Source organism: Balearica regulorum, chromosome 2, assembly GCF_011004875.1.
Source record: "Balearica regulorum gibbericeps isolate bBalReg1 chromosome 2, bBalReg1.pri, whole genome shotgun sequence".
In the NCBI taxonomy this organism is placed as follows: domain Eukaryota; kingdom Metazoa; phylum Chordata; class Aves; order Gruiformes; family Gruidae; genus Balearica; species Balearica regulorum.
The window spans coordinates 150,552,298-150,579,089 of record NC_046185.1 but is presented as its reverse complement, the minus strand read 5'-3'; the positions used below and the strand labels follow the sequence as shown (position 1 = coordinate 150,579,089).

At 37.4% G+C, this 26,792-nt stretch overlaps 1 protein-coding gene across 3 annotated transcripts in view; it reads left to right on the top strand.

Annotated features, from left to right (window-relative positions):
* Positions 1-26,792, top strand: part of MPP7 (MAGUK p55 scaffold protein 7) — a 156,160-nt gene that overhangs the window by 77,524 nt on the left and 51,844 nt on the right. For all 3 annotated transcript variants that reach the window (XM_075746408.1, XM_075746407.1, XM_075746409.1), the window contains 2 exons: positions 9,560-9,637; positions 13,971-14,051. In XM_075746408.1, coding sequence (XP_075602523.1) covers positions 9,560-9,637; positions 13,971-14,051 — 159 coding nt within the window. The remainder of the gene's footprint in view (positions 1-9,559; positions 9,638-13,970; positions 14,052-26,792) is intronic.

Genomic DNA, 26,792 nt, shown 5'->3' with positions numbered 1-26,792 from the left:
AGTACTTTTTCCAATAAAAAAAAGACATGTGATGGGGAGGTGGATATGGAAATACATACAATATAAGGACACTGGTACAGTGTGTATGGCACAGAGAAGCAAGAGCAAAATCACCAGAACCATCAACTGCTCACTTAATGTCTGTCTTGGTTTTTTTCAATACAGAAAGAGTGGAAGAGAGTTGTTTTCCTTTTACAATGAAAATCAGGAGATGGGTCCTTACAGGCCTGAGATTTTGATTAGATCTCTTTAAGGCAAAATCACATCTGGCAGTGCCCTTGTGACTTTGTCAGACCGGCCTCAAAACTCCACCTGGGAGACTGCCTGGAGTAAACCCCTGAGGGCAGGTGGTGGTCTGCCTCTTCTGAAGCATTGCATTTTCTCTGTTGTGATCATCCTCTTCAGATGTGCCCTGCTCATCAGGGTTGATCAAGGGTGAAGGACAGACAAATAAGGTAATGAGGCACAGTGTTAAATGGTTGAGGAGGAAATTCTGAAACCACAGATTTAAAAAAAAAAATAAAAAAATCCATGGAGAATAGAATTTTACTGTACAATTTACTGCAGTGTGCACAGGTATTTTTTCTGTCTTGCAATTTCTGACTAGACAATAAAAACTAGTTGTTTGGCTGGATGGCTAATAACTCACGTGACCCAAATTTTTAGCAAGGCTCTTAACAAAATCATATATCATTTGATTTTGCTAGTTGAGACCTTCTTTCCCCACAAGGTTGCTTTCTGTCAGTTCTAGCATGCTGTGCTTCTTTTATTGACTTTAACAATTTAATAATAATCGCATGATATTTGCCATTGCTGTTAACTGGGCACTTCTGCCATAACAACACCGTCACACACACAAGTGCTCCATAACCAAGTTGTTGCTGAACCAAAGTTCAAGCAGCAAGTGCTTGTTGAGAATGTAAGTTGAAGCTGCGGCCTCTCCAGGCAATGCGGCTGATTTGCATTGATAGCACCTGATTTAAAATAATGCTGCTCCAATAACTTTGTAAATCTGTAGGTAACACACCATTGTATAATTTTTACAAACTGTAACCTGACAAGAAAAATGCCCTTAAATATGATCTAATATAACTGTATTGCCACATTTTGTAACTTAGAAAATTACTGTAATTGTGCGTACAGTTCTGAAAATTTATTTCTGAAGTTGCAATGCAATTAGAAATTTCTGGAGGAGTTCTCTTTGGAATATAGGCCCTTCTGAATGTGGGGTAAAGGACACTTTTTAAGTGTCATCCAGCACAGTTGTGGATTCATAGCAACCTTATCTTTAACGGCTGAAGAGATGCTAGTGTAGATTTGGATTGGACATAAGGAAGAAATTTTTCACAGTGAGGGTGGTAGGCACTGGAACAGGTTGCCCAGAGAAGCTGTGGATGCCCCATCCCTGGCAGTGTTCGAGGCCAGGTTGGATGGGGCTTTGGGCAACCTGGTCTAGTGGAGGATGTCCCTGCCCATGGCAGGGGGGTTGGAACTATAGGTGATCTTTAAAGGTCCCTTCCAACCCAAAGCATGCTGTGATTCTATGCTTGGAGGCTAGTTCACATTCTTTTAACACAACTAAAAAGATTCTGATAATCTCGGAGCACTTTGGTCTCAATATACATGTTTATTTGTTGGCTCTTTTCAAATAATGGACTTCAAGTATGCATATGACCTGGAAAAGAGAGAGTGTTGGTGATTTCATTTGTTTCATGTATTCTGCTGTAGCACAAAAATGAACTCAGCAGAAATTCCATCCGTTTCTTACAACTTTAGGATCTTGATAACAGGTTTCTTTCCTGTGATAGCTGGAACGTTCTCTGCAGTGTTGACAGGAGTGGGTTTAATCTTCAATGGATATAATGTTTTAAGCTGACAAAATTTAACAAAATCCTATCAAGTTTGCTCTGTGGCTTCATCTCATTTCTGTGAATGAGTCGCTTACTTAAAGGAGTGCTAAATGAATTAGTTACCAAGTTTTATCAGGGCTAGAAGCACCTCCTTTTTCAAATTGTATTAGTGTCTCCAGTTATAACCCTCCTCCTCTCCCCCAAAAAGAAAACACGCTTTAGCAGAAGATAAGATAAGGCTCAAGCTAAGGAGTCTGCCTTTTTTGAGTATATAATTTAGATGCCTTGTTGGTTATTTCCTTGTTCTAGCTATTTGTGGGGGGTGGAAATAAGTCATGCAAAAGCAATCACTCACTACCAGCTGACCAATACCCCATCCAGTCCCCAAGCAATGGCTGCTTTGGAAAAACATAATATCATATGGTATGGAATATCCCTATGGTCAGTATGGATCAGCTGTCCCAACTGTATTCCCTCCCTGCCTTTTGTCCACCCACAACCTATTTGCTGGGCAGATGAGAGAAGGAAGGGTAGAAACCCTTGACGCTGCACAAGCACTGCTCAGCAATAGGTGAAACCTCAGTGTGTTATCAGCACTGGTTTGGTCACAGACCTACAGCACAGCACTGTGCAGGCTCCTGTGAAGCAAATGAGATCCCTCCCAGCCAAGCCCAGTACAACGGTTTATACCAGGCAGTCTGCAGGCTTTCTGACTTTTTTAAAGTAATTTCATGCCATAGTGATAAAGAAGCTTATGATTCTTTTGTTATAGTGCAAGTTTTTAGTTCCTTTGTTAATGCTGTCTAACATTGCTGTTCTGAATGACTTCTGACTACTCTCAACTGTTCAGGCAGAAATATTTCTGTGCCATTAGCCTGCTTTTGAATTCATATGAACTTAATGCTTCTGCTCTTTGTAACAAGGGCTTGAAAGAGAGAATTGCTCATCTGTTGTGATGAAACTTTTTGCTGTGGAAAACCGGGCCAGAATAGAGGTATCTGAACGTTTTATGTCTTCAGGGGCTTGCTTTGATACTTGTAACATTCTCTCAGAAGGCTTTCTGCACTGTACAATCACTTAATTTATATTTGAGGCAATTTAATATTACTATTGGGAATGAAATTCTCTTTGCAAACTTGGAGTAGTTAACTATGATTTATACATTTTTATTTTGTTTGTCTTTTCTAAAATACATGATGCTAAATTCTTAGCAATATTCTATGCCTCTAACTGCAATTCAAGTGGCCTGAATAGAATGTGATTTAAAGGCTGTATGTGTTCTGAGAAAGTCAGTTTTCAAGATGTTGCATTGAGTATTTGCAATGAATTGGCATTTGATTTGCTGCTCAGTTTTCCTACACCTCATGTGTTCATCGTGCCATATTACTGCAGAGTTGTTCACATATTTAAGTTCATTAGAGTGCCAAAGCTGCAGTGATAAATACTATAGGAAGGTTTGGGAACAAATGAATAGTTTCACATTCTCTCCATGTTTCTGTGCTGTGTAAATAGGCTTTATAGACACATGTTAAATGATGAAAATAAAGCAAAAAAAAAAAAAGGCTAATTATTCTGATCCTTTCATCTGATACAATAAGGTTTTGGGAGGTAAAAAGGAGGGAAGTAAACAATCTTGAATTAAAGTTCTACATCAAGCAAAATATGCATACTCTTTCAGCATAGATGATGGTATGCAATTATAGCTTGTGAATGTTTTTATGGTTATTTTCATTTGTTTCATTGTAGCCCATCGTTTCTTTTTTCCTTCTAATTACTTCAGTTTACCTTGACTTAAAGTTGTTGGTCAATTTAGACAGTGAACTCACTGTCTAAAACCCAGAGTTAAGATAATATCATTAGTGATCAAGTGAAAACCTTAATTCTCACCTTGAAAGCTGTGTAAATGTTGGGCCTATTCATAAATGTGTCCTTTGCAGTCATGAGTGCCTTGGAATGATTTCTCTTGCTCCAGATATTACAGATGAAACCAAAACTAGCACTTACTGCCTCACCAGTTTCTCTTTTGCTTCTTTTTCCATTCTCTTCATCTGTTGTGGCTTCTTAATGTAAACATGATCCTCTTTGTAGTAGCATCTCCCCCGTTTGTGGTGCCACTTGTGGAATTAAAGACTTTTTTTGCAAATGGTATGTGAGCCTGAAAGTTTGGTGGACAATTAGCAGGTTCTTTATATAAGAGAGTCTTTCATTGTGCATCCCTGCAAGTACTAAGCCAGTAAGTACAGAAGGTGCATGGCTTTTGTCAGCACTTTGATTTCAGACACTCTTGTTGATACGTTATGAAGAACATAATGAAGAGAGCGGTTAGCGGAGATGTTCTGCCTACTGTTAGGGACTTCCTACAACAATATACTCAATGCCTTGCTTCTAGACGCATCTTGGTGCTTTGTATGTGTGTCTATATTGGCATTCTAGTCCAGATCAGGAGTGCATTTTTTAAAGCAGTTTCCCATCTTCTCAACTTGTGCTGCTTTGGTGTGCATCAGCAAGCATCAGCAGTTCAGTACATGAGATGGATTCCTTTCTGCTGAAACTAAACAAGGAGATTAGCTGCTAATCAGCAGACAAGACTAGACTAGGCTAGTCTGGAATAAAATCCCAGAAATGTTATGGTGCAGTGATTAGGTCCTCAGTGCCAATCATTCTGTTGCATTAAACAAGGATGGTGTTGCATGTTTTCATGCATGCAGTTAGCCAAATTTTGCAGGTACCTTATCTGCGTATTGAAAGATATCTCATCCAGTAAAATCATACTCACACCAGGTAAGTCCCTTCCAACTGAAATAGTCTATTCTGTTCTATTCTGTCATCTTATGATGAAAATAGTCCATTTTGGAGCTCTGTCTGAAATTTTCCAGAAACTTTATAGGTGGATAACTTTCTAAAACATTGCTAATAAATCTTGGACTGTAATACCAATACAAGCTACCCTTTCTGAAGCCAGGTATGTAGATTATAGGTGTGTAGTATTGTTCTGTAGAGCCTTTTGGAAAAGTCCTGCTTACACAACTGTTCCAGAGTCCACTAAATACCAATAAAATTATTGTTGTATTAAGGGGATTCCTTTCCAGAAGGAGCTGGGGTATTGGAAACCGATGATATTTCCTGCTTATCCTTTCCCCTGCGTTATTTTCAGCCATGTGATATTGGAGCTGTACCTGGAAATTAAGAAATCTAAAAAGAGAAGTTAGAGAAAAAGCTTATTTTGTAGGATTATTTGCTTAAGACTTTTGTTTTTCTGACTCAGAAAGCTCCCTGCGGGTTTTAAAATAGTGCAGGCTGGGGACACTGCAGAAAATGTATTTCTGCTATACTTTGTTATAGAAAGCTTAATTCAGTCTCTTGGGGAAAATTCAGAAACAATTTCCCTTGCCTACAAATGTGCCAAAAATTGTATAAATTTGCGAATGATTATTTTTCCCTCTTGGGACATATCTTCACAGTAGACTGTCAGTTTTCACAGAACCTTGTAAGTCTACCCAAAGTACCCTACAGTGAAAAGGATAGGTAGTCGTTAAAAAAAAAATAAAATCAAAAAACAAAATCCCAGCAACGTAGTCATCTGTTCAGCAGAACAGCTTTATATGTTTTATTTACAATACACAACTCTTGCTTTAACAGACTCCGTCTCATCTGTGAAGAGATTTTCAGGGTTCAAGCTTTACACTTAAATATCAGAAGTACTTAAAACAGATGTACTATATTTTCTATTTTTTAAACATGATACAGTCCTATACTCTCCATACATTCCATTCATTCAATAGTATTACCGTTACTGCACATCCAGTATAGCCACGGAATATAAAATAAATTTGCTTTTTGTATTAAATTGAATTCTTTAGAATGAAGCTCAAACAAATGGCTGCAAATCTGAAATGTTTTATCTTGAATAGATAAATGCTTTCTCTTCTACTGTTTTGAATCCACTCTCATAGTTCTCCTGAAGTGTTTCAGGATGGTTTTAATTTCTGTTGCAGTTTAATTTCATTGAGTGAGATTTGCAAAGGGGCAAAGTACTTGCACCACCTTGTCTTGTTCTGCTTTCCAATTCTGTATTTGCCTAGCTTCCACTGTCTTCATTTTCATCAATGTGGTCACTTAATCTAAATATTTAAATTCCAAATTCTACTTGTGTAAGAATTGAATTTTGGAAATATAATGCTAGTTGTGCATATGTTAGCGTTATTTACAAATTTCAGATTTGGGAAAGTAATTAGCTGAAAGACAGCACGTGGAGAAGTTGCCAAAACGTTTGGCTGTTTGCATGCCAGTTTTTCTGAAGGTGGTAGTCATAAATGCAGTCATTCAGCACCTTGAACTCTGGGAAGTTCAGAGGCCACCAGGTGAGTTTGCAAGTGTGCTCTGTCATCCTTGAAAGGCAACAGAGATGACCTAGTGCCTAGTGACTAGGGGAAGCCAAGTGCTGTACCCAACTTCAAAAAAGCCCAAAAATACAATGTGGGAAACTACAGGCCAGTCAGCCTTACTGTGATCTATGGGAAAATCATGGGCCAAGTCATCTTGGAACACGTTTATGGACACATGGAGAGAAGGTGTTACCTGAAAATGCATTTCTGCCTCACTGAAACTTTTGCTTTGTCAGTTGAATGGCACCAAGTCTCCTGTTTTACTGCGTTCAGGAAGCTATTCTATAAGTGCGGCGTACATTATGAATACATCAGTTATCCAGAAGTTAGAGGTAGATGGTAACTGTAGGAGAGCCATTGGAAGTAGCATTTTTATGATGCATACGATAGTTTCATACTGATATGAAAGGTAATCCATGTATTTTGAATTGATTGCAGCTTTGTGCACAGACCAGTGCTTTTTCTAATTTTCTTAGGTAAATCCTTTAAATTACAAAGAGATGGAAGACAGATACCGTCTATAAAGATTTGATTAAAAAAAATAGATTCAGCTAACAAACAAGGCAAAATACTATCTATTAAATAAAATCAGATCTTTTTTGAAAAAAAAAATAAAATCCAAAACAGAAAACCAAAAAAACCGACCCTGTATTGCATCTTGAATGGAAATGTCCCAGGTTGCAGTGTCTATTACCATAGATCATGTGATATTTATCCCTAGAGTCACTCATTGTGCCAGTATCGTAAATTAATAAAACTTCCAACCTGATGTAGCAAAAGCTAATATCTAGAACTGTCTAGTAATAATTCAATCTTCCTGCTTACTTGATTAGCTTCTGTTTGCTCCAGATTTCGTTAGGCAGTTTCTCTCTACAACTCCTCCATAATCAAATAAAATCTTAGTGATTTTTCTTTAAATGCTTAACTGGATTCCAATATCCACTGTTAGGAAAATAAAAATTTGTTTTCAGCCATTTGCTGGTTATAGGCAGAGCCAATAACTTGTTAAAGTTACACACTACCTACTCTTAAACCCTATTTTTTCTTGCATGAATTTACAATTTTATAACACTTTTTCAAAGATGAGTTATGCAAGAATGTCTCAGCAATTTTTTTTTTTCTTTTTTAAAATTTCCCTGGTAAAGACACCTGCAGGTTGTCAAGGGTAAAAACAGCTCTATCAGCAGTGGAGCATCTATTTTCTTTGAGAAAGTAGAAGGTAGCATAGGCAACTGCTTTTAACCTCCAGAGTTGATGGAAGCTCAGCCTGGCTAAAATCAAGATGTTGGCTGAAGCAATCAAAAAAATGATGGATTGGAGACTTTTTGATTTATTATGCCTTTTAGTTATTCAAGTTCACAGTCTAAGTAAATCACAAATTTCTGCTAAACTCAGGGAGCTGCAGCTCCTTGTTTTGTTTAGTTTCTGTGCTTTATGAGCTAGAAATATGAAGTTTTCAAGTCACTTATACTTTCGGTGACATCCAATATAGATTAGTCTTACTTTGCTGAGTAAACAATGTCTATATAAGCTATGTAAAATTCACACTCATGTTCTGAAGATAATAGTGCTCTGCTTTTAGTTTCCAGATGAAGTACGAATACTTGCTGTTCAGAATGAATCATTTTACAACTTAGCAATTGAGCAATTGTGTTGTCTTCATGCCTCACCATGATGTTTCATAACTTTGGTATCCTTTAACCAATGACGTACAGAAATAATCTTACTAAGAGTACAGAAATGAAGAAGAAATCGACCAAGACTTAGATCTTGCTATGCCATGTTGGATTAACAGAGTATTGTGTGACCTTTACTTCAAAGAACCTATAGTCTAAATGAGTAAAAGCAGACATGGACTTAGAAAGTGTTATGAAGCACAGCAGAAGACAAGAAAAATGGGAAGCCCAAGTGTCATTGACATGGCCATTATCATGTTATGGGTGTAGTTGTTGGGAGTTCAGTTTAAATTCAAAAGAAGGGGCTGGAGAGGTGGCTGAGGGAGTCCAGGGCAGTGAAAGGAGTGAGCGCTGCCGAGGGTAAAAGTAAGCAGAGAAAAGCAAATGTGGATGAGGAGGGAAGGCTGGAGGAAACAGTCGGTGCGTAACAGATACGATCCAGTCAACCCCAAGCATTTTCAGTGTGCAAACTGGTTTGGTTGCTCTTTACAGCTATCCTTGCTGCCTGGCGTCCATCCTGTTCCTCTTCCAGCAGTGCGCTGGGGAGGGGTAGGGTATCGTTGGGGTGCCTGTACCCCAAGGATGCGAGGGGCTCCCCAGCCAAGTCCTGAGCCCCGTCCCCTCTGCCAGACCTCACGTTCCCCTCCTTGTCAAGCACAGAAGTCCCCGATTTAGCTCTTCCTGCAACTCCTCCAACCATCTGGAGTCCATGCCTCCTTCAGAGCAGCAGGACTAAAGTAGAAATCTAAGAATGGGGTGTATTTGCATCAGTTCAGTCTACTGTTGTCTTCTTTTTTTTGAATTTTAAGTAAGATTTGTACATCTGTGTATCTTCAGGAAAATATTGTAAATAAAATTGAATGTTTAATATTTTATGCCATTCTGAAATAACTTTTAAAAAACTTGTTAGAAGCTTTAAAATATTTTGGTTCTTTTAAGCTTTCACACTGGAAAAATCTAAATTTTGAAATGCATGACTTGTGGAGGCGGGAAGAGGCTGAATATATAAATGATGGTGTATCTTTTCCCCTTTTGAAAGAGCCAAAGCACACTGCATTTTTAATGTTGATAACTCCCCATTAGAAACTTTAAATGCTCCTAAATGACTTTAACTTGCTGAAGGACTACATTCTTCTTTCAGATGTGTTAGAATTCATATTAGCACTAGTTTGCCCTTGTTTCTGAATTATTTTAATGACGGCAGCCGCTCCACCAAGCTGTCTGTCAAGATGTGGGTGGCAGGCTATTATTTCACTTCATAAATCATAATTTACAGGGTTTTTTATATCCATCTTGGGGATAAACACTTTATGCTTTGTGTTTTCAGCAGCAATATAAAATGTAATTGATACTTAAAGCAATATGTTAGAAATATGGACATAGAAAGCCAGGAGAGAAAAATCACAAATGTTTAGTTTTTCTGTGGGTTGGTCTACATACTGAGCATTTTTTCCATCTGATTTCATATTCTTAGCACTTCAACAGAGGATGATGATGAATTACACGTACATGATTGCTGCCTATAGGTTACTATAAGGATGTTTCTTTAGTTACAGACACTCAACAGATCAGTTAGCTCAACAGGGTCATTTTGTACCGTTTCTCATGCTGCTAAATAACCTTATTGTTTTGTGCTATTGTCTTCCAGATTCATGAAAAACTGCATTATTATGAAAAACAGAACCCGGTGCCCATACTCCACGGTGCGGCAGCCTTGGCAGATGATGTAAGTGTCCCCTGCTGAGATCACTGGTACCAAGTCTCCCAAAAAACTGTCTGCAAGCAGAACTCCTCATAGTGCAAACATATGAATGTAATCCTCTGAGCTGAAATCATAAGAAGCTGCAAATGTTTCCAAAGGTGCTGTCATCACTGGGCTTGTTGCTGATATTACTTTGATTTTTATTCACTTGCCTGTTATAAAAACATTGCATCTAGATAGCCTCTTGTTCTGCTTTAGTAACTACGTAATAGAAATTACAGGTTGGAACTCTACTGGGAGGGGAAAAGCTGTCAACTATTAGTGTTTTGAGAAAGTCACAGACAAGGGGAATGCTTTGGAAAAATAAAGACAAATGAGATAGCAGCACTGCTGACAGAACATGAAAAATGACAGATAATACTACAGAAATGAAGCATATGAAATGCCTAGGAAGGAGGCTTGTTTAAAAAAAAACACAGCAAAAAACTATTTAAGAAAAAGTACAGTGGTGATTTATTGATATTGGAGCTTTCCAAATTACCTTCATAACCAAAAAATAAATTGTAGAAGTGGTCGGCATTGATGGAGTAGTTAATTTCCTGTTACTATAATTTTTATTTTAAAGAAAAAAATCCAACCTGCCATTTCTTGCTATTTGGTTAATTCTAGGATTCTGATGAATTGTGCACACACCTGTATAAACTATGACTGAACCTGAGGTGGGCCAGGATAGAGAAATGTTTAATAAACTGTGGTTTAGGTGAAATCCAGAAATCTTTGTTGCAATTGATGATCTCAGGTTGTTTTTTGGAAAAGGCAATATGTATCAGGATCCATTTCAAATACGGCATGTACTTTATAGATGTTTTAAAATCTTAACTATCTTTTTATATAATTAATAGCTTTTGATTTTTAAATTTTACAAATGTTTAGAAGTTATGAATTGAGAATTATAACATTTTAACAAAAAACGAAATTAAACATATTTGAAGTCTATTGAAAAAAGGATATAATGTAATTTTATCATGTTTCAGTAGGAGAGCTATATCCTGTAACATACCAAATATAATAATGCATTAGCTTTGACATCAGCCATATATTAGTAATATTTTTTTAACCTTCAAGTAGCTTTGAATAATGTTGATAGTAATTTTGAAAATTAGAAAGCTGGTTGAAATTCTCTTCATTAAGTTCTTGGTGACATATTAATAATCCTTGTTAACATTTGTGTTATGGATCGCCAGGCTAAAATTCTTAATAAGAATCATTTCTTATTTTTGGATGCGAAACTTAGTTCTTGATATTTTCAGAAATGCTGAGCAATCTCATTCTTTGTTCAGCCCCATTTAAAACTTAGAGTTTTGGAAATCCCCAAATTAAAGTACTCTGTCACTCTTCAGCTGAAGAGAGGTCAGGGTTTTTAACCCTATGTATTACTATGTATATGTGGTAGGATTTTTAAAATGTACATATCTTGGGACATGAATATCTCTAGACATCTGCCTACTTTTTAGGCACAGCTTCTTTTTAAATATCCTTTTGCTGGTTTTTCATTTTTGCTTATGCGTAGCTGAACAGCTGGTTTTATGGACACTGTCCCATAGAATGAGGATGTCCTTTGGCAGCTGAAGTCAGACTAGCACGCTGCAGGAGTTTCTGTGTTTCAACAGTTATCAGCAAACTTTGAGGAAGTAAATTTACATCCAGTGGGTTTTGTAACTTAATATTTCCTGTTTGATCTAAAATGCAAATTTGAGGTGCTGCTAATGTAACTAAAAACTGTTTAAAGTAGTGGTTTTATTCTTGTGTTATTTTTTTAAAGCAATTTCAGAGGTAACAATTGTAGTGAGGCTTCTTTTCTAAACATTTTCTTATTTCTAGCTGCCATACCTTCGCTCTCCTCACTGCCAGTGACTTTTAGACTGAATTTCCCATCAGAGATGCTGTTTGCCTCTTATTTTGGAGCAGCAGTGTCTGACGTAGGACTTTTGATTTCATGTAAAGGATCTAAACATTGCTGGTGGTATAGGTATATACTGCAAATAAGGCCTCTAGTTTATTAGAAAGACTATTCTGGCAAAAGAAGTTTCAGAACTTTCTCCAGAGGCTTTAAACCCCCAGACCCCTGTGCTGCTCATCTCGCCAGCCTCAATCTACATCGGCCCCTCTCCCTTGCCTTTTTTTTCCCCTCTCTATAGTGGCGGCTCTTCGTAAAGAGCTTGGTGAAATGTTACGGTTCCCTCAACAAAGAATTATAGAAGAGGTTCTCTGGCAGCTTTTCCTGCAGTTTTTGGCATAGGAAGTGATTGGCATGGTGTCACTGTGCTTAAAGTATTCCATGTAGTTTGTGCTGATGCTGGTAGCCTTCACAAATCCCGGCACTTCAACAACAACAACAAATAAAAATCCAGTCCAAAACTGCTAGCAGCACAACAAGCAGCTCTAGTGATATCTGTTCACTAATCTGGAAACATGGCTTTGTCTTCTTCCTTCTCTATCAATCTTTGTCTTCCTTCTCCTCTTCTACCACAGGGTGTTACATGTACCTTTAAGACTTTTATGGAAATACTTGGAAAACCTTGTAAATTATATGAGTGAAAACAAATTTTTGATTATTTGATCTCTGAAAAATATTTTTTAAATTATGGGATTAAAAAGCCTATTAAGGCAATAATATTCTTTCTGTTTCTCACAGTTCTAAACCTTATGTACCCATATTTATATTTGCACCACCAAAGCAAACGCCAATTCTACTGAAGTTGATAAATGCTTGTGCACAATTCATCTGAGAGAAATGCTGAAGCAGTCATTCTTACTGAGTGATTACAAGTCTTCATCAATGAAACATGAATGAATAGATTTTATTCTCTAGTGATGAGTAGTACAAGCTAAAGAATGAAAAGAGAACTAAGGGGAACCTGCGTCATATACCTGCTGTCATTCCTATCACAGATTATTTTCAGCTTTGCAGAGCTTTTCCATAGAACATGCAGACTAGATTGCAGTCAGATTACCTCAATACTTGGCTTTATGTGCCTAAAATATTTCATTCTGACCTTACCTACAGAGATAATTTTCTAATCTTTCGGTATTAAGACACAAATATTGTTAAGATTAGCATTGATGTCTTTGATGGACATTTTTATCTATGAATTACAGTTAAAAGGCTGTGGGACTGTAGGTGATGTATTTTTGTTTCAGTCCTGTTAACCCTGTATTATTTGAAAGTTAAAAAGAAGTAGTCAAACCATGTCTGATGTCTATAATTGCTTCTAGAATTATCTATTATATATAATTATGCAAAATATACTTATATCCATTTATCTTGAAAATTTATACAAAATGAAAGTACAAATTTAAAACAAGGCTAGATGAATAAAATTACTTGCTGCAAATAACCAATCTTTCTTTGAGACATTTTTATGATACTGATTTAATGCAAAGAAAATAAGTGATTATCTGAAATCACGTTTTGGATTATGAGCCATGTAGCTTCAGGATTTAAACTAAAGTTCAGTGCTGTGAAATATGTTTTAGCTTTTCCTTCTTCTGGAAAAATAGTTTGAGTCTGAAATCCTGCAGTAAAATATGCCTCTTGAGTCCAAATTAGTTGAGAATGTCATGATAAGAAAAGCTCAAGACATGAAGCCAAATAGCCATGGGATTAAATGTTAGACTGCTGCTCTGTTGTTCACCAAACCACAATTTTGTAGTATAACCAAACATAAATTACTGATCTTGTTGTTAGGACGTAGTTTGTGCATTTTAGGGGCTTGAATTGCTGATGACCTGTTATAAACTATATTATGATTAACCCGCTTCACATTTAACAAGCTCCCTTCCAGTGTATGTGTAAACATAATAAAAGGTTCAGATTGCTTGCACTGTAGGGGCACTTTGCTTTCTTATCCCGGTCCTAAACAGCACAGCTACTGTGGGTTTTTGGAAGCAGTGTGGATTTCACCACCTCGTTCGAAACTGTATTTTATAGACAGTGTCAAAGTTTGATCCAGTCGTTTTTACAAGCAGTCCTTTGTCTGCACGCAAAGGACCATTCACTAAAATGAAGTGCTGGGATTTGCCCCCATTGCTATAAATCAGAATGTGATCTGGCTGCACCTTTGCCAGAAATGATTACTTGTGTTAAACTGAGCCAAAAGGCCTGGCTTAAATCTAGTCCACTGAGGGCCAGAAAAAGAAGCACGGTGATTGATGGTGTTTTTCTTCATGCTGGCTTCTGTTTGAACACCCTGGAAAGTATTAACCTCGTACAAGATAGATTCTGAGTTGTCACTGATGCACTGGGTAGAACAATGCTTTCTTAATGGTCTTTGTGTCGATTCCATCTCCCACCCAGCTGGCTGAGGAGCTGCAGAGCAAGCCACTGAGCAGCGAGATCAGAGAACTGTTGAAACTCCTCTCAAAACCCAATCTCAAGGTGAGGACGTGTTGCACCTGCAAAGTGCTTTCTGCCTGGGTGTCTGCATCTGCTTCCTCGGGCTGCAGGGGAGGTTTGACTGCTTTAATGAATATGTGTGCTTTTAAGAAGGGATGCCATGTTAATAGGAAATACCTGTTATGAAGTAACACATTTAATGTTGCCCGTAAATTATTATGCGTGTTACTGATATTTATAAAAGGAATTCAGTGGAAAGCCATCGTTTATTTACAATGGATATTCCAAAAAGTGGATACTTGATTTTTTTGGGGGTCTTTTGCTAACTTTTATTGTATGCGTGTCATAAATTTATTCAAAATGTGGTTTTACTAAAAGGTTTTCAGTTACGCCATTGTTTTAATTGCACTGTGCATAAGTAACACAACTTGGTACTTGGAACAAAATTCCTGATGGCTATTATTTTTTTAAAAAATCTAATTTTGAAAACTCCTGGGGTTCTCTGTGGTGCTTTTGGGGAACTTGATACCTTTTATTTGACAGTAGACTATAGAATCGTTGAATCGCTCAGGTTGGAAGGAGATTGTCTCGTCCAAAGTGCTGCTCAAAGCAGGTCAACACTGAGTTCAGAGCAGGTTGCTCAGAGTTTTCTCCCATCAGGTCTTGAAAATGCCCAGGAACAGACATTCCACAAGCGCTCTGTGCAGCCTCTTCATTCCTAATTATCCTCCTAGTAAAAACTGTTTCCTTATATCCAGTCAGAACCTCCCCTATATCATTGTTAATGCGCACTGTCACATTATTTTTCCATTCTAAAGAGAAGGAAGACCTTAGTGCTCTAGATGCATATTGCAATGGTAATTAAATGCAGCAGCCGGTAAGTTTAGAGGAAAACTGTAGGGTGGAAAGGAGCCCTTTTTATCACAGTTGCTTCTTTATCTTCCCTATAAAACACTGATCTCAAAACTTGAGACACTACAATATCTTCAGAGTGCTACAAAATTTTGAAGATCAATTATGCCTCCATTTTAAAGGTTTTTGCGCAGTTGGTTATTCCATAGTTTGCAAAGTGACAAGCTGTTTTTCTCTGAAGGGGTAAGCAATGCCAATGGCGTATTACAAGAGGAACTGTTGGTGCATCAGATTGCAGAGATCCTAAGCTTCACTGTAGGTATTTCCTTAGTGACTGTCCACATGTGTTTCGTACTTCTGAAGCTTTAGTGGATTGAGTCTGAAGACAGCTCATTTGCCACAACTGCATCTCTCCCTATCCCTTTCTTGCTTTCCCTTTCTCTCTCCCCGCCTTGCTGTCTTGCTCCCCCTCCCTCGCTCGCTTCCTCTCTCTCATTCACTCACTCTCGCTGTCTGTTCCTTGGAAGCGGTTAAATGCAATGTGATAATCTTAGTGGGATTTCAGGGAAACAAGTGCCTTACCCTCAGCATGCTTAATATGGTTGAACAACTGCAGTAACTTAGAAAATGTCGTTCTTGGCTGCAGGGGGAGATGGCCAGCTGCAGGGTACCGAGCCCTTTGCACGGCCAGACTGCCTAATCTGGCACAAGGCACACGTTTCCCTGCTGGCAGGTGTTAGTGTGAGTTAGGGGAAAGAACTGACAGTATGCGTGATATTTTTGCCTATCTGTTATCTTTTCCATTTGCCATCTTATGGCAGACGTGCCTGGGAGAGATGGTAAATGATCACTGCTCCCTCCTCTGTCATGTTGACCAGGTGAAGGTACTGCATTCAGTCGGAGGCTGTTTAGTTGAGATTCTTCTATTGACTTCCCCTGCTCTCACTTGGGAAGGAAAGGAAGGAAGTTGCTGGGACTCTGTATTTCCAGTTCTTCCCCAGAGGGGCCCTCGAGTCTGTTCAGCTGTATCTGAGCTCATGCTGTACATTGCATAAGATTTTCTAGCCCTTCACTAGTAGGTGGATAGCTGGAGAGGGTTTCATTGTTTCTTTCCTTCTGGATTCCTGGGGCAAAATGATGTCTAGAACAGCTCTTTCCCACACATCCAAAATTACTGATCTGTCTTTTCCAATGATGTTGCATAGGCTTTATCTAAAAACTTGTATATGGCTTAATTTGGGATTGACTTAATCTGGCTATATGTTATTCTGCAGGGGAAACTTTCCTCTTCTGACCTGGCTTATGACTGCAGTGTTAGCTGGAGCCAGCAGGAGAGCTTCCACTTTCCTACAGCTCTGCTCTAAGGTTCAGGGCATGATGAAGGATGGTTAGGATTAGGTTACTGCACTACCTCACGGCTTCCACAAGTCTGGTGGTGTAAAGGGACAGGTCTAGCAAGGTGATTATAACTTCACAGGTTTTGTTAACGTGCCAAAAACGGCTCGGAGATGTTTCCAGCAGCTGTCTGATTAGATGAATATTTCTATATTTCCATTTTGTGTTATAAAATTGTTTTGTTGAATATATTTGTTTGCATCTGATGAGTAAAGCTTTGACAAGTTTGTGGTGTTCATGGTTTACATACATAGAGAAATGTTTTAAAGAAGAAAATAATTTCTCTGAGACAGTTACACTTATTAGACCTGAGATTTTCAAAATACCCTAAAAGTCATTCCAAAGTTTTGTCAGGTGCATTTTCTTTAGGAAAAAAATAAATTGGGTATTTCTAGTGTTTAAAAAACTGGTTGCAATATCCAGTTACACTGAGTGGATTTTTTGTCTTGCTCTAAAATGTGACGTCCTTTACTGTAATTAAACGAACTAATAATGGTTGTGGTTTATCTTTACTGATTAAAACAGAACTCTGGAAGTGAACAGAGCACGTAGCTCTGGGAAATCAAGTGGATTTGTTTATCTGTGTGAGAGACATTGCATTTGAGTTCTAGACTTATAATTAGAGTCCCATGGACGAAGGCCAGCCACATCTATTGTTTTTCATTTCCAATGTTGAATAAAGATGAAGAGTTTACGTTCTGTAATCTTGCTATACCTTGTTAAAAATATCAACAAGTAGAACAATATTTCCCTACCTTAGAACCTAAATCCAGTTGAATGTATTGTTTGATTTTTAAGCAGACCTGAAATTAGCTCTTTGAAATGCATCTTGGTATCTCTTATTCAGAAAGCATAAGTACAGCAATGTATATCTTCAGCTTTTTTCTGTCATAACCACACGTGTGCAATCAAACATGTGCAATCAGTTGAGGAAGATAACTGTTAATAAATGCTTACACTTCCAGGGTATACATATGCAAGTTTATATACATATGCCAAGTTGGTTGTTAAAAAACAGCTGAAGACTTTAACATGTCAAAGTTAGAACAATGATAAATGACCAGAACTAGATGTAGTGACTATTGCTGTGCTTGGGTTTCTTAAAGCTATGAGGTATGTGGGGATTTTGATTGGTTGGATTTATTCAGTTGCAATAAAATATATACCTTAAAGATACCATAAAGATATAAACCATATTGAGATATATAAATTCATGGTCAGGCCAGGCCAGCCTGTGGACATTGCTGCGTGGCTCTAGTCCGAATGGCGTTTGGACCTAAGCAAGAACATGCTTGGGAGATTTCAAACCCTGGCAGATCAGGCTTGGATCTGCCAGTTGTAGCTCTCTGTGTATATATTTTAGATTTTTGAAAGTGAAATATCTATCTTCTACTGCTGTCTGTCTTTCCTGGGTATTGTAGCAGCAGCCCTCACCGACCATTCCTGTGTGTCAATGGGACAGGCAGTGGAAAGCCTGTGCGGTGGCAGCATCTTCCCCTCTCCTGCTCAGGTCTCACAAGGCAGAGAAGAGCTCCGCATGCCTGTACAAAACTTGTTGAGCACAGACCCTGCATGCTGGCCTTTATTCTCACAGATGTTTAGACTTTTTTGTAACCCTTTCTATTTGTTCAGTGTGGGAGCTGGTGCTTTAAATTAATCGCTTATTAATCTGTGTAGTGCTGCCATCGATTCCGTTGTAAGCGTTGGGTAGTGTGGTATGTCTGTTACAACCTCACAAGAATGAGGAACGGCGGGGGGACCGTGTTGCTATATGGAAAGTTTTATTCTGTAGAATTTAGGCTAAGGAGCTGCACTTTAAGGTGGTAATTCCTGGCCTGTGTGGAGGGGATCCTGCACCCACTCCTGGGTTTTTCCTCGGTTCCTGGAGTGACTTTATAATTCCTGAGGTGTAACCATGAATGAGATTATTTTTAACCCTATTTCAAGTTTATTTTGTTTATTTTATGAAGGAAGCATTTAGAAGATGGTTTGCATTTTCATGATTTGGGATTTACATTCCAATTTTGTTGATGGATAGGGCGTTTACGTTGAAGTTATATGATTTTATACATGTTTGAGTGAAACGATGAGGAACTTATGTAATATACTGGTTTCTGTGTGTAAAAGAAAGGAAGAATGCCCCTTAGCTTTCTTGTCTAATGACAACATTAAAGTTAGTTAATATATGTTGTAAAGACACAACATATGAAGCTTGACCTAACACCAAACCTCTCTTACAAGAGGCTTCATTGTTTTTATATTTTCTATAGTATGAAGACTAGAACATATAGTGGGGATATACCTGAGGAAATGATGTTTTTGTTTTAAGAGAAGACACTTTTATGTGTGCTTTTGTAAAAAAAAAATTAATAATAGCATAAAGAAATAAGTATTCTCAGTTTTAATGGTTTATAATTTGGAGAAATTTAAGGAACTTATGTAACAGCAAACGGAATGTATGTGAAGAGGGGAATTGTACAGAATTCTGAAAATAATGACAGATTTTAAAAATTATGATGCATCAGGGTAGGCATCAGTACAATTGAGAGAGATGTCTTTATAGAGTAGTTTGGCTTTTTTTATTAATCTGGAAGTATTGCTATTGTCTGAGAGCAGTATACTTTTTTTAAAAAAAAAAAAAATTAGCTACATTATCTAAAAGCAAAATATTTTTCATTGTTATGCAATTGTATGAACCGGAATATGTAATTGGAAGATTAAGATTTAAGATCTTAACACAAAATATATCTAAAAGGGAATTTAATTCTGGATTTTTAAAGCACGTCGCAATCAAGTTAGCAAAACAGTCTTGTCTGTCAGTAGGGACACACATGGGAAAGTGCTGGAGCTGCTGCCAGTCATGGGGCAGAACCCCGGTGGCAGACACTGTAAGAAAGGAGACGTAGTAAATATGACAGATGATCAAACTGAGCATGAAAGACTTTAAAGCCTCCAAATTCTCTTCCACTTTTAATTAAAAAGCTTTCTTGAATAGTGGCTCTCAGTTCCTTTTCTAACAAGCCGGAAAAAGCTGTGTTCTTTTTGGGACAGTGCCACGGCACAGGAGCATAATTGTTATTTATTTAAAAAATTATTTGAAATCTGAAAACCTAAACCATTAACTATTGGAATTAACTTTTTAGGCATTTATTTTGTTAGTGTGTCTGTAAACAAAAAAAGACTAATAAAAGAATGGACCATCTTTTAGTCCACTGAACAATGTTATCCCAATTCCACCAACTTTGAGACAGGCTCGGGATATATTCAGCTCTAGCTCTTAACTTCATGTTTATAACAGCAGTTACATTCCTCATATTGAAATGAACATTTTACCATTTGAAGTTAATCCCAATTAGGGGAAATTTAGTGTGTTTTAAATTCATATAAAATATGTCCTTTGTGGTCGTCGGTGTAATGGGCAGAGCAATAATTATTTTAAAAACTCATGCCACTGTGCTAAAACTATTCTGAAGGATGTTTATACCTCTTCCGACCCAGAGGAAATTAAGCTTTTTTTATCCTCCTAGGAGTGCCAGTGGTGGTTCTGCCTGTTTCAGCGGAGTTTATCTTCTGTTTATGTGTGCTGAAAGGTTTGCCAGCTGCGAGTCTGAAACATAAACCAGGTACCTAAACAAGGGCTCAAGGCAGGGCTGTTAATGACTTCAGTGCATCATGGTACACAAGAATGTAAAGTATTTGGATCACTTTGGGCACTGTACCTGTAGCTGTAGATGGAACAAGTGGTGGACATACTTGAAGTATTTTTCTTGGCTTCTCTTTCATTACTGTAGAATGAATAGAATTTTGGAGTGAAGGGAAAACCGCTCTCGTATGACTGGGAATGTTTTCAGATTAACTTATCCATGGACAACTCCAACGTGCTGTTCAGAGAACATACAGATTCTTTAAGTTGTTTTCAGGGCTTTTTTAGGATTTTTTTTGTGTGTGTGGTGTTTTGTTGCTTTTTTTTAAAATTGCTTTCAAATAGCAAAGATGCATGTACCAGAAAATTGTAAATAAGATATATGCTTGCTGTTTTATTTGCAGTTCATTTGAGGTGTACTTGAATTTCAGTTTCACAGACCATAAACAATTTGCATTCGTAAACGTTTTCATCTAATAAGTACCTCCTTGGCTTTCTTCTAGAATAGAACCATGAGTTAAACAAAACTAAAACTGCAGATAATGAAGCCAGGGCACTTTGTTCTTCATATAAATGCTTCCTAAATTTGTTTAGGTTTCTTTAAAGAAAGAAATAGTGCTTCTTTTGGCTTGAAGCATACCTTTGCCATTGTCCTGTCCTCTTCTGTTTTTCTTGAATATCCTGGGAAGTTTGTAAATTCTAGTCTTTATTTCATAAACAACTGCTGATACTATCATCCCTGCCATCTGAGGCTTACAGTGCACAGTGGCCTAATAGACTGTTCTGATCAAAGTACTACTTGTTCTGTTAAAAACCCAAACATTTTAAGCCTTTATCAGTAGAGCATTGTAAAACTGCCTTACAGTCACTGGCAAAAATTGACGATATAATTTACTGTGCAGGAAACAGCAGGCATTTTTCTACAAGAACTTTAACATACAAAGCACTCAAAGAAAATATTGGGCTATAATAATATAAAACAAAATCTGGTTTTGCTTTGAAAAGCTCATGGAGCATTTCTTGTAACGTGTAATTAAAAAAATAATCTAAACTTTGTCTTTTCCAACATTTCCTTTGTAATTAGACTTGCTGAGGATTTTCCATCAGGGCTTGTTCATTTAAATATGTGGTTTCTGCAAAGGCAGCATTTTCCACTGGAAATTGTTGGGATTTGCCTACAACTGTTCAGGTTTTGCATCTGGAAAACCCAAATACAAATTTCAGGTCAGTTAACATCTGAGCTACTTTTGGGCTGTTACTTTATCTCAAGCTCTTGGAGGACCTTTTGGCCCTGTCCCTTTAGAGACCTTTCTTCCCAATTGCACCAGTGTTTTTCTATTTTTGCTCATGTCCTGAGACACTGTTCTCCTCCCCTTTTTGAAATATTCATGCTTACACATGCTAACATAGACTACAGTATCTGTTCAGGAAGCATAATTTCCCATGATTTATAACTACTTACTCATCAGTGGTTTTTGAGGTTTGCTGGTAGGGCTGGTTACAGGAGTTGTACTCTTATATTAAGATATTTTGCTGTACAAACTAGTTTAACTTTATTAATATGGTGAGCTGGAGTACATTGTACTTCCTATGTCAACTGAAAAGTTACCTATCTAATTCTCATTTGTAAAATCAGCTGCCATTAATTTGTAAATCTGCAAGAGCCTGCTTGATTTTGGATGGTACACTGTGAAAAATCAGCAGTGAGAGAGAAATACTTATTTTGCACCTAAGTAATAAATGCAGATTATCACAACAATAAGCAAGGACCACAGCACTGATGGTTTGATGGATAGCCCATAGATGTTTTGAGCATACCAGTCATGAAGCTGGGGCAGAGAGGACAGTGCTGGGGAGACTTTTGTTGGCAAGCGAGTAAGATCCTTCTGCCCGGTGTTTCCTGCCTTCAAACTATTTGGGAAACCCTCCGTCATGCATTTTGGCAACCTTGTTAGAGGAAAAATAGGCTTTATTCTTAATTCTTTTCAGCTTTAGACCTTGACTTCCCATTTCCATTTCCACTTGCCTGCATAATTCAAAGGAGGTTTTTATAGAAAACTGTTTTGGATGGGGAGCGCTGGGAGAATATGTTGCTGTCTTTATTTTTGGAATGTCCACGTTACTGAAATGGAGTAGGTAAAAGACAAATGTAATTTCAAAGTAGTCCTTTTAATAACAGCAAGAAAAACCTTGATTTTTCACATCTTATGGGCAGAGAGAATCAGAAGGCAGTTGTGGCACACTCTTAGTGTGGTAGGAGCTGACAGAGCATACCTATAACAATGTGCAAAGTTTCATAAACTTAGATATAAAATGATAGAAAGGAGATGAAAGAATACTGCATGAATATATTTAAGTAACAACCATGATGTTACCCTGGAAATGCTCTCAGGTCCGTCTCATGTGATAACTCAGCTGATGTCCAACCGACGGCTTGTCTCTGTCTTCTTAGACGTATGAATATGAGAATGCTCGCTAGCAGCCACCATATAATAAACAAAGTGATAGAGATAATAAAGCAAAGTGAAGCCAGGCAGGTTGGCAGCAGAAAATAAAAAAATTGAAAAGTCAAAGAAGTTCTTTGGTTACATATAAAAACTTTCCCACATGAAGGAACCAACTCAACCCATGTAAGAATTTCGTATAGCATGCATGTAACTATAGCATTCACATACGGTGCGTAAAAGCTGGCAACACTACAAAAGCTGGTAATTTTGGAAGAGGAAAAAATCACTATGGCTAAAATCACATCTTGTTCAAGTAGCAATTTTATTCAGCTAGTGAAAGTGGAGAAACTCCTACAATATGAAGCAAATAGTCCATTTTTTAGTTGTTATCTTTTTATGCTGCTTTTTCCTTCAGCGGTGCTTGTCCCTTGCATTTGCCAGACCATATTCTTTTTGAACTCTCCATGCACTTTTTCAACAGTCTCCTCCTCTCTAGTTCATTGATGGATCTGCTCAACAGTGTTCCAATATGGTCTCATAATATTTTTTTTGTTTGTTTCTATTTCTGCTTATTCCTGGGCTCCTAGTCAGGGTCAAGACTGCTTATGTCTTATTCCCGTGATTATGTAACTTGTAAATCTGTAAGGATCTTTATCACAAATATTTTGGAAAATTGTAAGCCTTTTTCTTATACCTGCTGTTTTGCTGGCTTTGTAAAAACAATGTTACTATTTAAGAGACAGGATGTATTCTGTTGCACCACATCTACTTTAATATTTTATAATTCTTTAGTTACAACTTTATTAGTACTTATAGAAGATTTACTTATTTATAATGATGAAGATGATACTATCTGCAGGTTTTCACTTCTCCAGAATGATACCTGAATTTAGCGCAATTGATATATAGAAATACTACTTCTAGTGTTCAATATGGGAAAAGTCCAAAGCAGGCAAAAGTAATTGCCTTAAAAACTAAGCTGGTTCAATGTTTTTCGTTAGGTGTCCATGTAGCTACTCTGTAGTTGAATTTAAGACCTCCTTATCATAAACAAATATATGTTATTATTTTCTGGAGGAATTAAGTAAATCCAGATTCTTTTAACCTCATGGATCAGTAGATGTTTTTCTTTTCTTTTTAAGACTTTAGACATCATGCTGTTGTCAAACAAAGGCTAAGTCATTTCTAAAAGACCCTTTTTCAGAAAGGGCAACTGCAACCTCAGCTTTTACTTTTCTTTATTTTCATTTTTATTATCTATATTTTCACTTGATTTCTTGGGGCGGGGGAGAGTAGTCTTCAGGTGGTTCTCAACCAAGAAAAGATGCATGCTACTACTGTAGCTACAATATTGTAAGGATGCTATCACTTCTTCCAAAAAGGATTTGATCAATGATCACCAAGATATTGGAAGACTGCTCCTGTCTCGGCATTTTCCACTCTGAAAACCATCTATTTGTGCTCTTGGAAGTTACTTAAATAGGACTTAAAGCTTCAAGAACTCTTTAGCTACATGAATCACACTGGAATGTAAAAGAGACTTTGTTCAGATTCTTCACTATTGATTTAAAATCAGAGCTTACTCTGCCATTATCCACAACTGAGGAAAAATATAGGGCTGTCATCTGGAAGAATATTAACACCTTTACCAGATGACACGGACAAGCTGTGTGTTTCTGTGAACAGTGAGAATAGTTTGACTTTGGAAGTGTCTCCGGAGGCTGTGAACAATGAACCAGAGGAAGCAAGAGTCTGAAGATGCAGAAAGTTCACTTTTCTGTTGGCTGTTGCCGTCTGGCTACCAGCTGCAGGTAAACCCATCAGTTCAGAGTGGTGTATCTGAAATCAAGAAATTGCGTTTTCGGGGAAGGAAATTACCCTTTTGTGAAAGGAAGTTCGTACAGTCATGAATAAAGTCGACCATAGTAAAAAAGGAGGAAAAAGTAATATATACTGAATATTGATCCAACTGAGATGTTGCTATGCTAAGAACATTAATATATGGTAGATATTAAGAACACAAAACCACACATGTACACTATGTGTTTTAAATATTTTGAATCACTACTGTGACCCAACTGCATCAAAGTCAAATTGGAAGAGAAAGGGATTTAATTGCCAGCTGGACAAGCTTGAACTAGAGGGCAGCTCTGGTATAAGTACAGATGGGACAATTGGAAGCAAGGCATGTTTTTTCTCTTTTCTACATATGTAACTGCTGTTTTCTCACACAATATATCATTTCTGGGGATTTTATAGAGAATATGTAGGAAAAATATAATATTTGAAAGATGGAAAGAAGTGAATTGATTTTTTTTTTCTCCATGAATTAGTACACACATTGTTTTCCTGATTGCAAACTGAAAATTATGCTTAAAGAACCTTATTTCATTTTTCTTGCCATCTCTGTCAAAGGTTTTTTGATCATGTCAATTGAATAGTGTAAAAATTATTTTCAGTAGCAAAAGTAAAACATATTAATTTCTTTGGAAGTTAACTGATTTCTTTAACATTGTGTACTGTACATATTTAACTTGGGAATTTTATTCAGAATAGAAAATACCAGATTTCTGTAGGAAAGTGATTAGATTATTGCACCTTCAGAAGGAATACTATTATTTTTCTGCCATATACATGCTTACTGTAGCTTGTGTGCTTGCTCACTGGTTCTACTGCCAAAAAAAAAAACCAAACCAAAAAACGGTTCACTGTTATCCCAACCATCCTCTGGTCACTTCAGCAGCACTATCGAGTTTCTCTTGCCTGTAGTTTTATTGCTTGCTTCTGCTTCTACATTATGCTTCATGTTTTAGCCAAGCTGGAGCTAACATGGTTGTTCTTACCTGTTAGTTGAGATGCCTGTTCTCCTCGCCTGCCCTTTCGTTATCTTGTTAACCCTTATCGTGCATCAGGTTGCCCATACCCCCTTAGCAGGCAGTGGTGGTGGTGAAGGGACTGCCATGCACAGCCCTTTTCTGATGGCTGTTTTAACACCCATTTATTGGAGAGTGGAATTAGTTGAGATGGAATTCATCAGTACACCAATGTAAAATCTAGCTTATGTACTCCAGATAATGGATTTAAAGACTAATTCTGTTGAAGAATAAAAGTTCTTCTCTCCACTTCCCCTCTTATCTAAATTCTTCTCTCTCCTTTGCCCTCTTAATTTTCTGCTGCTACCGGTTGTTCTTATAAGGTTTCAGAATCAAGCTAGACATTTGTTTTATCCCATTCTTCTCCAAAGTGTTCTTAAATCAAACTGCTTCAGCTTTCTGCTTTTATTCTCCTGTTCTCTAAATTCTTGCACATGTTTGGCTGTTATGTCTCTTACACGTCTTCTTCCATTTTGATGCTCTTACGGTCTTTCCTTCAGTGGGTTCAGTCTCCCCCCAGCTCTCTCAGCTTTCCTTCTTTGCCATCTGTTGCTGGATGACTTCATTCATTTGATTTTAACTTTATGTAACTTACTAATCAGTCTTTCCAGTCTTGAATAATTTTCTTCACCAACATTTTCATCTTGTCTTTTTGTATTTCTTCTGTAACCTTACCGCAAAGGAAAACACAATATGGCCAGAGCTCTCTGGAGGATGAGCTCTGCCAGGTGAGTTCAGGGGCACGTTGCTGTGGTTGCTGATGAAGTTACTTTTCTCCTCTGGTGAGACTTCTCTGTGCCAGCCTCAGTGGAAGTTACTGCCACCATAGCAAAGCACAGACGTGGGAAAATGTCTCCGTCTCACCTGGTAGAGTTGAAGTTGAACTGCCAGAGGAGGTGGCCTCTGCTAATGATCCAAGCTGAGACAGCAAAGACATGGGCCGTTTTCTTCTGTTTTGCTGACTCTGCTGCAGGGCAGTAACCTCCTCCATAGGCAAGGTCACCAGCAGCTGGCTCGGCAGTGTTGCAATCTGCTGCAGCTGTTGGCTTTCATAAAGGTGGGTTGAGTCCCTACAAATTTTATGTCGATAATCTTAACTACTAATTACTTAATTTTCTAATCTTGTTTTTTCAAGTACTGTCAAGAAAGAGGCTGCTTTTGTTTCTTTGTCCATTCTGTTTTGCTTCTTTTTTTTAACTTACTGTTTTCTAAAATGTTTTTCTAGACTAGTAAATGCAAAATATTTATGAAAAGTAAAGCTTAAATTGAGTTATATATATTTTTTTTTAAATAATGAGAATTTGAAAACATAAAGAGCCGTGTTCACGAATCATGTGCTACTTGGGGTATTTTTACTCTTACGGATCTCAAAATATAAACAGAAGCAAAAAATAATATAAAATTTGTCATTGTTTTAGAGGAGCAAAAATGTAGTGAATGTAGTTAAATGATACACATTTTTCAAAATATAGAACTGTTTTCATTAATAACATTCTCAATTTAAGTAAACGTTCAAAGTTTCGTAACAGTTTAAGAAAAAGAACTTTGAATGTTTCCAATGTCACATTTTCTT